The sequence below is a fragment of the Patagioenas fasciata genome, chromosome W (assembly GCF_037038585.1).
Source record: "Patagioenas fasciata isolate bPatFas1 chromosome W, bPatFas1.hap1, whole genome shotgun sequence".
Lineage (NCBI taxonomy): Eukaryota > Metazoa > Chordata > Aves > Columbiformes > Columbidae > Patagioenas > Patagioenas fasciata.
In genome coordinates, this window is record NC_092559.1 from 49,922,702 (window position 1) to 49,935,136 (window position 12,435).

The 12,435-nt window shown below is 42.8% G+C and overlaps 1 protein-coding gene across 1 annotated transcript in view; it reads right to left on the reverse strand.

Moving 5' to 3' along the window:
- Positions 1 to 366: 366 nt before the first annotated feature.
- The window catches only part of LOC136114631 (tubulin-specific chaperone A-like), a 49,768-nt gene continuing 37,699 nt past the window's right edge, over positions 367 to 12,435 (reverse strand). Inside the window, exons 3-4 of the mRNA XM_065860046.2 lie at positions 9,875 to 9,961; positions 367 to 1,592 (exon numbers count right to left, since the gene is read on the reverse strand). Of these exons, the coding sequence (XP_065716118.1) occupies positions 1,512 to 1,592; positions 9,875 to 9,961 (168 nt within the window). The 3' untranslated portion in view covers positions 367 to 1,511. The remainder of the gene's footprint in view (positions 1,593 to 9,874; positions 9,962 to 12,435) is intronic.

Genomic DNA, 12,435 nt, shown 5'->3' on the forward strand with positions numbered 1-12,435 from the left:
TTCTGCTTTACCCAGCAGATGCAATACCCCCCAACACACCTTTTTAGTTCAGCATTTATTCACCACACTCTACTCAAGGGCCTGCAAGCATAATTACTATTATGCTGACTGCAGTCAGTCAGCTAAGGCAGGCTTTGTCTGCTCCAGCCACTGTTCGTAGTGAAGGTTCATAGAAGAAACTGAATATGCAGATGTTCTCAGTAGAAGTTATTTTGCCCTGTGAAAAGGGCAGTGTCTGTTGGCAGTTACATGCCCAGGACACAATGCTGGTAAGGAGATGTGCATATACTATTATGAAAACATAGTGTTGTCACAAACTCTTTTATCTCTTAGTGCTGTCTAATACTGGTCTGGGGTCACTTGAAAAGTAGGTCATTCTGCAGTCAATCAGAAATCTTGCAGTGTTGATAATCTGTCAGAGCAGTGCTTAAAAGGGATGGAGAAATAGACTTATAAAGTACATTGAGAGTAAGGTACACAAATATAGGTACTGAAACTGCAGTTTACCCAAACTCAGGCAAATTAACAGCAAATTTTAATACGAGTATTCAATATAGCATCACAGAAAAAGTATACTGTGCTTTGTGTTGCCTTTAAGGAACATGCCAAAAAAACTTTCAAATTAGAAAAACTAATGTAAAAAGCTTTCTTGTTCATCAGAGTTTACTCTTTGCTGTTTAGAGAAGCCATTCTGAAAGAACAGCAGCTTTTGTATGTTTGGTCTTCCAGGCAGATTAAGCATTGTTCCCTTACCCATTAGTTCTCTTTAAGCTTCTGGGATTTAAGCCTTGTTCAAAGAAACTCACTTAAGCCAAGGTGATTTCAGAAAAAGCATTCAGTCCAGAACTTCTACCAGCAGATACAACTGACAACATACTAGTAATCTGCTAAATTCTGTTTCTTGAAAAAGTAATAGAATTTTGATCAATGGTAATTATGTGAATTGGGCTCTATGAATCAGCCCTAGGTAAACTGAGAAAGATCTTGAATCAGCTCTTAATTCTGTCTTGGGTTCAAAGATAAACAAGGGGTAATACTTGATAAAATTACAAAGAAATTGCATCACAGAAAAAAAGATGGGTGATGTCGAAGGGTCATTTCTTCTTTCAATACAGACTGTTATGCTATAATGGCTTGAAATTATTTCAAATATAAGGTGCCTCTAAAGTATTTATTGGTCCCTCACATTCCTTACATAGCTAAACTTTCTTAGTCTGAATTGTTCAGATTAAGTTCTGTGTATTAGCTATTACACTATTATGCTTACACTAAATAGGCTTAATTTTTTCCTTTCTGAAAATGAGGTGAACTGAAAATGTTTCTGTTTTGCCTGAATATGGAACACAGAGATGTTTCAGAACATCTTTTATTTGATGCATCTTGCAGTTAGAGAAAGGCCAGTTTGCATAAAGGGAACCTTAATTAGCAAGCCAACAATAGTAATAGAGCCATAGTCAAATCAAAGTATGGAATGGACCCAGTGCTAATGCATATAGAGTCCTGGAAAACTTCTAGGTTTCCAGCTTCACTGACTCTAGTATGGAACGTGCTTCTTTATAGTCTTCAGCTTCTTCCAATTCTTTTTCATTTTCCTGGAATTAAAAACAAAACTTTTGAGTACTTTGAAAATAATGGACATGGGATTAAATTTAAGAAGGAAACTATGAAAAAATGGATATATCATTATTGAAAACACTAGTTTTATGTAATTCAAAGCACAGGTAATTTCTTTTGTCCTGCTTAAGGTTCAGGATAATGGCTGTTATGTGTGAACAGATTTAATCTATGCATACCTTTATTTTGTTAAATAAATATTTAAAACCAAGGACAGTATAACTGGAACTAATAACAACAGAACTTAGAACAAGAGTACCATTAGGAAAAACCTTAAGTAGAGACTGCCAAATGAAAAAACATACTAAGTTGATTTTAAGCATTGAAGGTGAGCTAAGAACAGAAAGCAACCTTTAAAGATTTCCAAATTCTTAATAAGAATAGTAACTTCCCAAATTCCTCATTTTAACTTTGTACAGCACAGAATATGGATCAATCTCTTCTGCATGGTGCTGAAATCTAGACCAGCTACCTGTCAAGTACCTACTTGAATGAAAAAAGGACCCTAAATCCTGCATTTATTTTGGAAAACAGTTATTATGGGAATAGACTGTCTTAGCTTATTCAATTGTTTGGTATACTGCTTCTTATAGAACTTGGTTAGAAACTGCTTATATAGAATTTGTTTAGCGTAAGTAAACTTGCTTAGCATAACTTCTGCAAGCTGTGAACCTTTGAACTTTCTGCTTCATTAAGTAAAAAGGGCCTGAGTCTTCAAGCTAGAAGATAAGGAGAGTTGCAACCCTGGAGATCAGTAAAGGAACAGAACAGTGCCTAAGAGAAGGTGAGAAACAGAAGAATGTTTTGGTTGTTACCAAGGACTTACTTACTCCAGTTGCAGGTGAAAAATAGCAACTGAAGGTCAGAACTTTGACTGACAGCCTGCCTAACAAAAATTAAGAGATCCAATGAAGAACATGGAGACCTCAGACTCCGATTTTGCAATTGGCCCAGAGTTATGCACAGGGGTTGGGTGCTTGGATTGTGAGGGTATAATTGTGTTTTTCTGCTGAGGGTCCCTCTTCAGGAGGCATCCAGCTCGAGCTGCTCTATGCTGTACCTTGTGAATAAATTATTTACTTTAGAAGGATTTCTGGAATCCATGCCTGAGTCTCTGCTGTGGGAAACCTAGGGAAAAGGAACTTCACTAACACAGTAGATGCATACCACCCGAGGACAACACACCTTGAGTTTTCCATTGAAAATGGATTTGCATTTTAGCTGTCATATGTGTCTGAGGCTTAATTTACGGTATGTATTTTTAGGATCATAGTAGCATTTAAATGTGTAGCAGAATTCTTGGTGAAAAATAAGCTTTTAAAATAAGCATGACTATCTCCAAACTTAGTATAGTTTCAGTGAAGCTATTTGTACAAGATAGTATTTATTCCTGCAGGTATTCATCTTAAAAATGCAGCACTAGTTCTCATATCTCATCTCACTAATAAATCATATAAGCAGTACTCAGCTGTCTTGTTTCTTATCCGTAGCTTAATAAAAGGAGTAAGCAAAGTATTTTGACTATTTCAGTTCACTACAAGCATATTGTATACACCTACATGATCTAGAAGAAGCTACCTAAAATGAACTGTTTTCATAGAATCATAGAATGTTAGGGATTGGAAGACACCTCTAAAGATCATCTAGTCCAATCCCCCTGCTGGAGCAGGAACACCTAAATGACGTTACGCAGAAAGGCGTCCAGGCGGGTTTTGAATGTCTCCAGAGAAGGAGACTCCACAAGCCCCCTGGGCAGCCTGTTCCAGTGTTCTGTTACCCTCATTGAGAAGTTTCTTCTCAAATTTAAGTGGAACCTCTTGTGTTCCAGCTTGATCCCATTACCCCTTGTCCTCTCATTGTTTGCCACCAAAAAGAGCCTGGCTCCATCCTCATGGCACTCACCCTTTATATACTTATAAACATTAATAAGGTCACCCCTCAGTCTCCTCTTCTCCAAACTAAAGAGACCCAGCTCCCTCAGCCTTTCCTCATAAGGGAGGTGCTCCACTCCCTTAATCATCTTTGTTGCCCTACGCTGGACTCTCTCCAGCAGTTCCCTGTCCTTCTTGAACTGAGGGGCCCAGAACTGGACACAATATTCCAGATGTGGTCTTACCAGGGCAGAGTAGAGGGGAAGGAGAACCTCTCTCAACCTACTAACCACCCCCCTTCTGATACACCCCAGGATGCCATTGGCCTTCCTGGCCACAAGGGCACAGTGCTGGCTCATGGTCATCCTGCTGTCCACTAGGACCCCCAGGTCCCTTTCCCCAACACTGCTCTCTAATAGGTCGTTCCCCAACTTATACTGGTACCTGGATTTTTTCTTGCCCAGATGCAAGACTCTATGCTTGCCCTTGTTATATTTCATTAAATTTCTCCTTGCCCAACTCTCCAGCCTGTCCAGGTCTCTCTGGATGGCAGCACAGCCTTCTGGCATGTCAGCCACTCCTCCCAGTTTTGTGTCATCAGCAAACTTGCACTCTATTCCCTCATCCAAGTCATTGATGAACATACTGAATAGTACTGGTCCCAGTACCAACCCTTGAAGCACTCCACTAGATACTGTGAGGGCGAAAACTCACGGACTCCACACAGTCCAATATGAATTCAAGTGAAGCCATGTATTACAGAGACAAGCCTCCTTATATATGCAGTTATTTCTTGATCACGCGTCCACGTTCCAAACACACATTGGCTGATCGGATATTGTCCATGTTCAGGTCTTGTTATTATAGAATTATCTCACTCTCATAAGAGGTGTTGTTTTTCAGCCTTCGCGCCGGCCTTGGAGTTGCTTTGTCTAGTTCAGAAATAAATCTCTATCTAACAGAAACCCATCCACACAACAACCTTAAGAAAATCCCTTAAATCTCCCACAAGATACAGGCCTCCAACTAGACTCCGTCCCATTGACCATGACTGGCTTCTTTCCTTCAGCCAGTTCACAGTCCACTTCACTACCTGATTGTCCAGACCACACTTCCTCAGTTTAGCTGCAAGGATGCTGTGGGAGACGGTGTCAAATGCTTTACTGAAGTCACGGCAGACCACATCCACTGCTTTACCATCATCTATCCACCTCGTTATGTCTTCATAAAAGGCTATGAGGTTGGTCAAGCACGACTTCCCCTTGGTGAAGCCATGTTGACTACACCTAATGGCCCTCTTTTCTTTGATATGCCTTGAGATGGCGTCAAGGATAAGTGGTTCCATCACCTTTCCAGGGATGGAGGTGAGGCTGACCGGTCTATAGTTACCCGGGTCCTCCTTCTTGCCCTTTTGAAGACTGGCATGACATTTGCCTTCCTCCAGTCCCCAGGCACCTCTCCTGTTTCCCCACAACTTACCAAAGATGATGGATATAATAACTTCAGCCAGCTCCCTCAACACCCATGGGTGCATCCCGTCAGGACCCATGGATTTATGGACGTCCAGATTGCTTAACTGGTCCTTAACCCAGTCCTCATCAACCAAGGCACACTCCACTCCTCCATAGTCTTGCCTTCCTCTGGGCCCTCAGGGGTATGGGGCTCCTAAGGACAGCCTCCGGCAGTATAGACAAAGAAGGCATTCAGTAACTTTGCCTTCTCTGTATCTTCTGTCACCAGGGCACCCACCTCGTTCATTAGTGGGCCTACATTGCCTCTGGTGTTAGTTTTATCTGCCATGTATTTGAAAAAACTCTTTCTGTTGTCCTTGATCCCTCTTGCCAGGTTTAATTCTAAGGAGGCCTTAGCTTTCTTAGTTGCCTCCCTACACCCTCTGACAACAGCCTTATATTCTTCTCAAGTGGCCAGCCCCTCCTTCCATGATCTGTAAACTCTCCTCTTCCACTTGAGTTTACTCAGCAGTTCCCTGTTTAATCACTCAGGTCTCCTGGCTCCCTTCCTTGACTTCCTACATGTTGGGATGCTCTGATCTTGAGCTTGGTAGAAGCAGTCCCTGAACGCTAACCAACTATCTTGGGTCCCTTTACCTACAAGCAGCCTTGCCCATGGGATTTCCCCTAGAAATTGTTTCAAAAGGCCAAAGTTCACCCTGCTGAAGTCCAGGGTTGCAATTCTGCTTGCTGTTCTGTTCCTGCCACACAAGATCCTGAACTCCACCATTTCATGGTCACTGTAATCAAGGCAGACCTCAACCTTTACTGCTTCAACCAGACCCTCCTTGTTAGTGAGGATGAGATCCAGCAGTGCACCTCTCCTAGATGGCTCCTCCACCATTTGCATCAGAAAGTTATCATCAATGCACTGGAGGAACCTCCTAAACTGTCGCTGGCTGGCTGTGTAATCCTTCCAGCAAACATCAGGGAAGTTAAAATCCCCCACAACAACCAGGGCCTGTGACTGTGAGGCTGCTCTCAGCTGCCTCTAGAAGGCCTCATCAACTTCCTCACACTGATCTGGTGGCCTGTAATAGACACCCACAACTGTATCACCCCTGCCAGCCTGCCCCTTAATTCTCACCCACAGACTCTCAACTCACTCCTTATCCACCCCTGGACAGTACTCAATACATTCTAGTTGCTCTCTCATGTAAAGAGCAACTCCACCACCACGCCTGGCTGGCCTGTCTTTCCTGAAAAGGACATAGCCATCTATGACCACATTCCAGTCATGTGAGCTGTCCCACCATGTCTCTGTAATTGCCACCAGGTCATAATCTCCTGCCTGAACATAGGTTTCTAACTCCTCCTGCTTATTCCCCATGCTGCACGCATTGGTGCACAGGCATTTCTGGGAGCAAGCTGAGTACACCGATTTCACCCTAGGGGGATGGGAGGTTTCCCGGTCTTCATCAATTCTAGAGAGCTGCCCCACTGGTGCAAGCCCAGCTACAACCCCATCCCCCTTCAAATCCTGTTTAAACCTCTCCAAATGAGCCCTGCTAATTCCTGTCCCAGCATCCTTTGGCCGCTGCGAGATAAACCTTTCCCACGTATCACTGTCTGGACTGGTGTCTTATAAAACCAGCCATTATCAAAGAATCCAAAGCCCTTCCTGTAGCACCAGTCTTGTAACCAATCATTTATGGACTGAATTTTTCTATTCCATCCCACATCATCACCCAAAAATGGAAGGAGGGAAGAGAAAATCACTTGAGCCCCAGACTCTTTTACCATCTGTCCCAAGGCCTTGAAATCTTTCTTTATTCCCCTCATACTGCGGGATGCAGCTTCCTCCCCACCTGTCTGGAAGATCAGCAGTGGGTAGTAGTCTGTTGGGTGCACCAGGTTGGGGAGTGCCCTGGTGATATCCCTGATCTGGGCTCTGGGTAGACTACATACTTCCCTATGATGAGGGTCCACTCTGCATATTGGGCCCTCTGTCCCCCTGTCCTGGTTTTGTTAAAAACAAGTTTCTCTTTTAGTGAATTTGCCTGTTAGCTAAAGCCTTCATATTAGCTGCATTTTCCTGGAGAAACAGATACATGTTTTGGTAAACATAGCAATGGAATGCAAAGTTATTGATAAGCATGGATGCACCTCTCGCGAGAGGGGCAACGAGAAACTGGTGGCCGAGAGACTGACCAACTGTGTATAACATCCAATTCACGTGAATACTTCATATAAAAGTGGGAGATCACAAGGATCTCGCCCCTTTTTCTTATGGCCGACATTAGGAGAGGACCTTGCTAGTTGTCCCTGCAAACTGAGGCCTAGTGACAGACTGAATCCAGCTCTGGGTGGCTGCAGAGTCCAATCCAGGACTTCGGGTGCTGCCTCTGCAGTTGCTGGGACTTTCAAGATTAGTTTTGTATATTTTGTATTATTTTCTCTATTCTTATTAGTAGCATTAGTAAAACATTTTTAATTTTTCCACCTCTCTTCTCTCTGTCCTTCTTTCCCTCCCAATCGCCTGTCCTTAGTGGGAAGGGGGGAGAGGGAGGGGCTGAAGGGGGAAGTGGGGGGAGAGGAGGTTAACAATACATCTGCCATGGTTTTATTGTCACCCTGCAATCAAAACCCTTGACACCCCCTCAGAAGGGAATCGCCTACTACAATTTCCCTTCTTTCTTTCTTATCGGAGGCAGACTTGAGATGTGGAGTTAACCGCCTCTCCTATGTGACCTTGGTGGGACTTTCACCACATCATCGCCTACCTCTTCTTCAAGATCCAGGGCCTCAGACTTATTATGGAAGGGCACCTGAGGAAGCAAAGCAGGTAGGGAGGGCGGTTGCCTGTGGCGCCGAACTGGAACTCACTTCCAACCCTCGTCATCTTTTTGGTCCCCTATCTCTGCCCAACAGCGACAGGGCAGGGGCTGTCTTGGGTCTCCCCTCTCTGCCCAAAAATGCAGGGGGTCCATCACCTTTTGGGGGGTATCTCCCTGGGACCTTTTTGACTGGCATGCTAGGGAGTTACTCCACCAGTCTATCTCCTTTTCACACTCCCTGATGGACCTCAGTCCCTCGACTTCCGCCTTAAGTTTCATGACCATGCTGAGCAGATCTTGCACCTGCTCACACCTCACACAGGTGGAATGCTGGCCTCTCTTCCCTGGCAGCAGCAGGCTCTGGCACTCCCTGCAGCCAGAGACCTGAACAGCCATGGTTCAGGGCAGGTGTTCCATCTGTGTCACCACAGTTGTTTTATGACTGGCTCTCTTTCTGGAGGAGACCATGGTTAGCAGCAGTCTGGGACACTGGCAATAGGTGAGAGGGTCTAACAAGCAAGGAGTGACAACCTCTGCACCTTGCTGCACGAGTTACCACACCCACTGCTATAGCACAGCGTGGGTGGTACTCACTCACTTCACAAGCTGGTTGCCCCTCCCAGCGCCTGGTGGGCATCAACTCATCGCTGCCCTCTCGGAGGTTTTTTCAAGGTGAGGGGCGGGGTTGTGATCGCTGTCACTGTGGTAACGCCCACACCACGTCAGCTGCTCTCACAAGGGCTGCCAGGTGCTTCTGGGTCGTGAAATTGAAACCCAAGGAACCAAAAAACCCTCCTGTACCTTGGGATCTGCTGAAACAGCTCTGGCTTAGCTGGCTCCAATCAGCTGACCTTGGGGACTGAGTGCTAGTTTTGCGTTTCAACCTTTTTTAAATCTCTTGCCATCACCATGGTAATGCCCACGCAACATCAGCCGCTCTCGCAAGGGCTGCTGGGTGCTTCCGGGTTGCGAAATTAAAACCCAAGGAACCGAAAAACCCTGCTGTACCTTGGGATCTGCTGAAACGGGTCCGGCTTAGCTGGTTCTGATCAGCTGTCCTTTCTGATCATATAACTATTACAGGAATTCAGAGTCCATTCTAACAGTTCAGTATTTAAGTGTGTCCTGGTTTTGTTAAAAAAGAGCCCAGTTTCTCTTTTAGTGAATTTTCCTTTCAGCTAAGTTCTTCTAAGTAACTGCATTTTTCTAAATTTGGCTGCATGTTTTCGTAGACAGGAGCTGATAACGGAAGCAATGGAATGCAAAAGAGCCCCAGGTTTAGATGTAATGCTATGACAGTCAAGGATACTGATAAATTGTGCACGTCCCATAAGTGAGAGGGATGTATTTGCAAGGAGGGGCAAACTGAACAGGTAACTAAAATTGACCAACTAAGTATTCCATCCCATCCACGTCATACACCCTGTAAAAGTGGGAGATCATGAGGGTCTCGCTCTTCTTCAACCATGGCCGGCATCTGGAGAGGACCCTACCTGCTGTCCCTGCGATCCGAGGCCTGGTTCCAGACCCTGCAACCCTGAACCCAGTTCCGGTTTGCTGTGGAGTCCAGCCCAGGACTTCCGGGTGCCTGCCCTGCAGCTGCTGAAGCAGCTCCAGCTCCACAGCAGCCACGGCTGTGCTGCCCCAGGAATTCAAGATTGGTTTTGTATATTTTGTATTATTTTCTCTATTCATTATTAGCATTAGTAAAGCATTTTAAACTTTTCCCAACTTGCAAGTCTCTCTCCCTTTTCCTCCTATTACCTTTCCTTAGTGTGTGTGGGGGGTAACAGAGAGCTTCTACCACGGTTTATTGTTGCCCTGCAGTAAATGGTGACAAAGTATATGTTGACTGTACACTCCCTTAAAGACAGCTTCTTATATTCTAACACACACAATTTTCATAGCCTAAAGATCAAATCTGCAAAGACAGTTATCTAAAATGAAATATTGGTATGTTATAGGATGCTAGTCTTGGGACCTATGAAAAGTAATTTTTCAGTTCTGTTATGCTTCAATTGCACTACAGGTGAGTACGTTTATCCAAGTTATCAAGGAACAGCAGCATTTCTTGATCAGTGGATTTTGGTGCTATACTTACTAGTAGTTGAGTAAGATCTGCATGTGCAACTTCTAATCTGCGCTGGCAGTCTGGAATCATCATTCGTGACTCTTGTAAGATCTCAATCTATGAAAATTAGAAGCCAATGAAATGAGAATGTATTCCAGATAGGAACGTTATTTTTTAAGATAAGTCTTTACTCTGAAAAATCAGTAGTCCAGTCATCATCTAGGAACTTCAGAACAGTGGCACCTATTTTCTGAACAGGCTTTTTAATTAAAAGACACGCTTAGCATAATTACTTAAAACTCTGTTAATTTAAAGGACACTTCCATTTACTTTGTGCTTAATTAAATATAAAGCGTAAAAGAGTATTTACAATATTTTTTTCATTAGAAAAAGGTACTGCCTGGTAAGCTTTCCATACAGCATTTGTTAAAAAGGCTATTTAAAACAAGCTTTCTCGTGTTGTTGTGAAGCAGCTTCATCCAAAATGGGATCAGCTGGTTATATAAATATCTCCTGCATCTTTTGAGTAATAAAGAAAAACAGTGTTCAGATAATACAACATAGAGATAATTACTGCATGGAAAAAGTTATTGATCACATTGTATGCACACTGCAGGAAGATCTGACTGAAAGAGAAAGGCAAAGAAAAATGAAAAGCAAAGACCAGCAGGCTCATATTTTTTATGCTTATCATTAGTTTTCCTTGTGCTTCATTTTAGGAGAAAGATTATTCTCACCAAGCACTTTGAGCAAAATTACTAAACTGGCACCCCACCAAATCTGAACATCCTGCCTCCTCCTACAGAAAAAATCAGATTTATACAAGGGAACATTTATTTCATGGAACATTTCTGGATCCGAACTCCAACCACTGAGAAGAAATGGTGTGCAGAGTTGTTCAATTACGTTAAATCTATTTAGAAATGATATCTAAGTATGAAACCTCTTCTGCATTTAGGATAACCTGCAACAGAAAGCTTTCACTTTAAATGGCTTACTTCATTCTGTCATTCCTATGTTATATTCTTTCAGTATCATTGCTGCTATACTGAAGGGAACACTGTAATCACAAAAGGGAAGATAAGCTATGGCTAAGAATGCATTTATGCATACAGGAAGGCCTTTTGTAGTAGAACATGATCATCATTCCTAGGTGTTATATGCTTAAGTTCTTAGTTCAAGTCATTTCTGAGAGAAAGGGTTTAAAAACTTTGTTTTCATTTCCTTTCAGAGAGTCTAGTGCAAAACCTGTCTGCTTTGATGAAACAAAGATGGGTGACAAATGTTTAAAAAAGTTAAGCACCCCAAAGTTCTAGTTCTCATCAGTATTATCACTTGCTTTTAAGCATTCAGCATTGGACTGTGTCAAAAATAAGATTAGTCGGTCTGCATGTTACACTTTCAGCAGTGAATGAATAAAGGTTTGTAACTTCTATGACATAAGGTACACCATGAGGTTATGAATTCTGCTTTATGTACTACAGCTTTGTTCTACAAAGAATACCTACAAGAGTGAGAATATCCAGTAACGACTTCCATGGGTTAGTATCGCTAAACATCTGTATGTTGTAAAGCTGGTGAATGATATCACAGAATCATAGAATGTTAGGGATTGGAAGGGACCTCAAAAGATCATCTAGTCCAATCCCCCTGCCAGAGCAAGAACACCCAGATGAGACCACACAGGAATGTGTCCAGGCGGGTTTTGGATGTCTGCAGAGAAGGAGACTCCACAACCCCCCTGGGCAGCCTGTTCCAGTGTTCTGTCAGCCTCACTGTGAAGAAGTTTCTTCTCAAATTTAAGTGGAACATCCTGTGCTCCAGTTTGTATCCATTGCCCCTCATCCTATCATTGGTTGTCACCAAGAAGAGACTGGCTCCATCCTCGTGACACTTGTTACATATTCATAAACATTAATGAGGTCACCCCTTAGTCTCCTTCAGGCTAAAGAGTTCCAGCTCCCTCAGCCTTTCCTCATAAGGGAAATGCTCCACTCCCTTAATCATCTTCATGGCTCTAAAAGTAGTATGAAAATTAGTAACTTATTTGAGATATGCCACTCCATAAGTGATCTGGGAAGGCATATAAGCTGTAGTCCTGGCTGCTGTAAGGAAAGAACAAAACTACTCTAATCACTCTGTTCAAAACAGAATTTGACTGAGATCCAAAGGGGTACCTGAGTTTTATTTACATTTGCCTGCAGTTATGCAATAATAAATAATAAACAGAAGGAAGATAACTCTTTTAACTACATTCAGTAGCTGCAAACAGTTGGAGATTAGAACAGGAATTTTGTGGAACCAAGATTATTAATTGATTACTGAACTACCTATACGAACTTTGATAGCTTCTACATAAAACACTTTTTTCCAAAATAATCACAGATGGACCATTTACTGTTACAAATGTATATAATAAAGCAAAGTCAAAAGTTCAAATAATTAGTTAAGTTTTAGGACTGGAATTTTTAAGAAGTGTTTGCTTTCCAAATTCTATCAAAATTTAAACAGCAGCCCTCTCCTCTCCCCCCACACATTCTAGAAACTTTGTGACTAAATTCTAAGGAGTTTAAATTATAAGCAGGTCACAG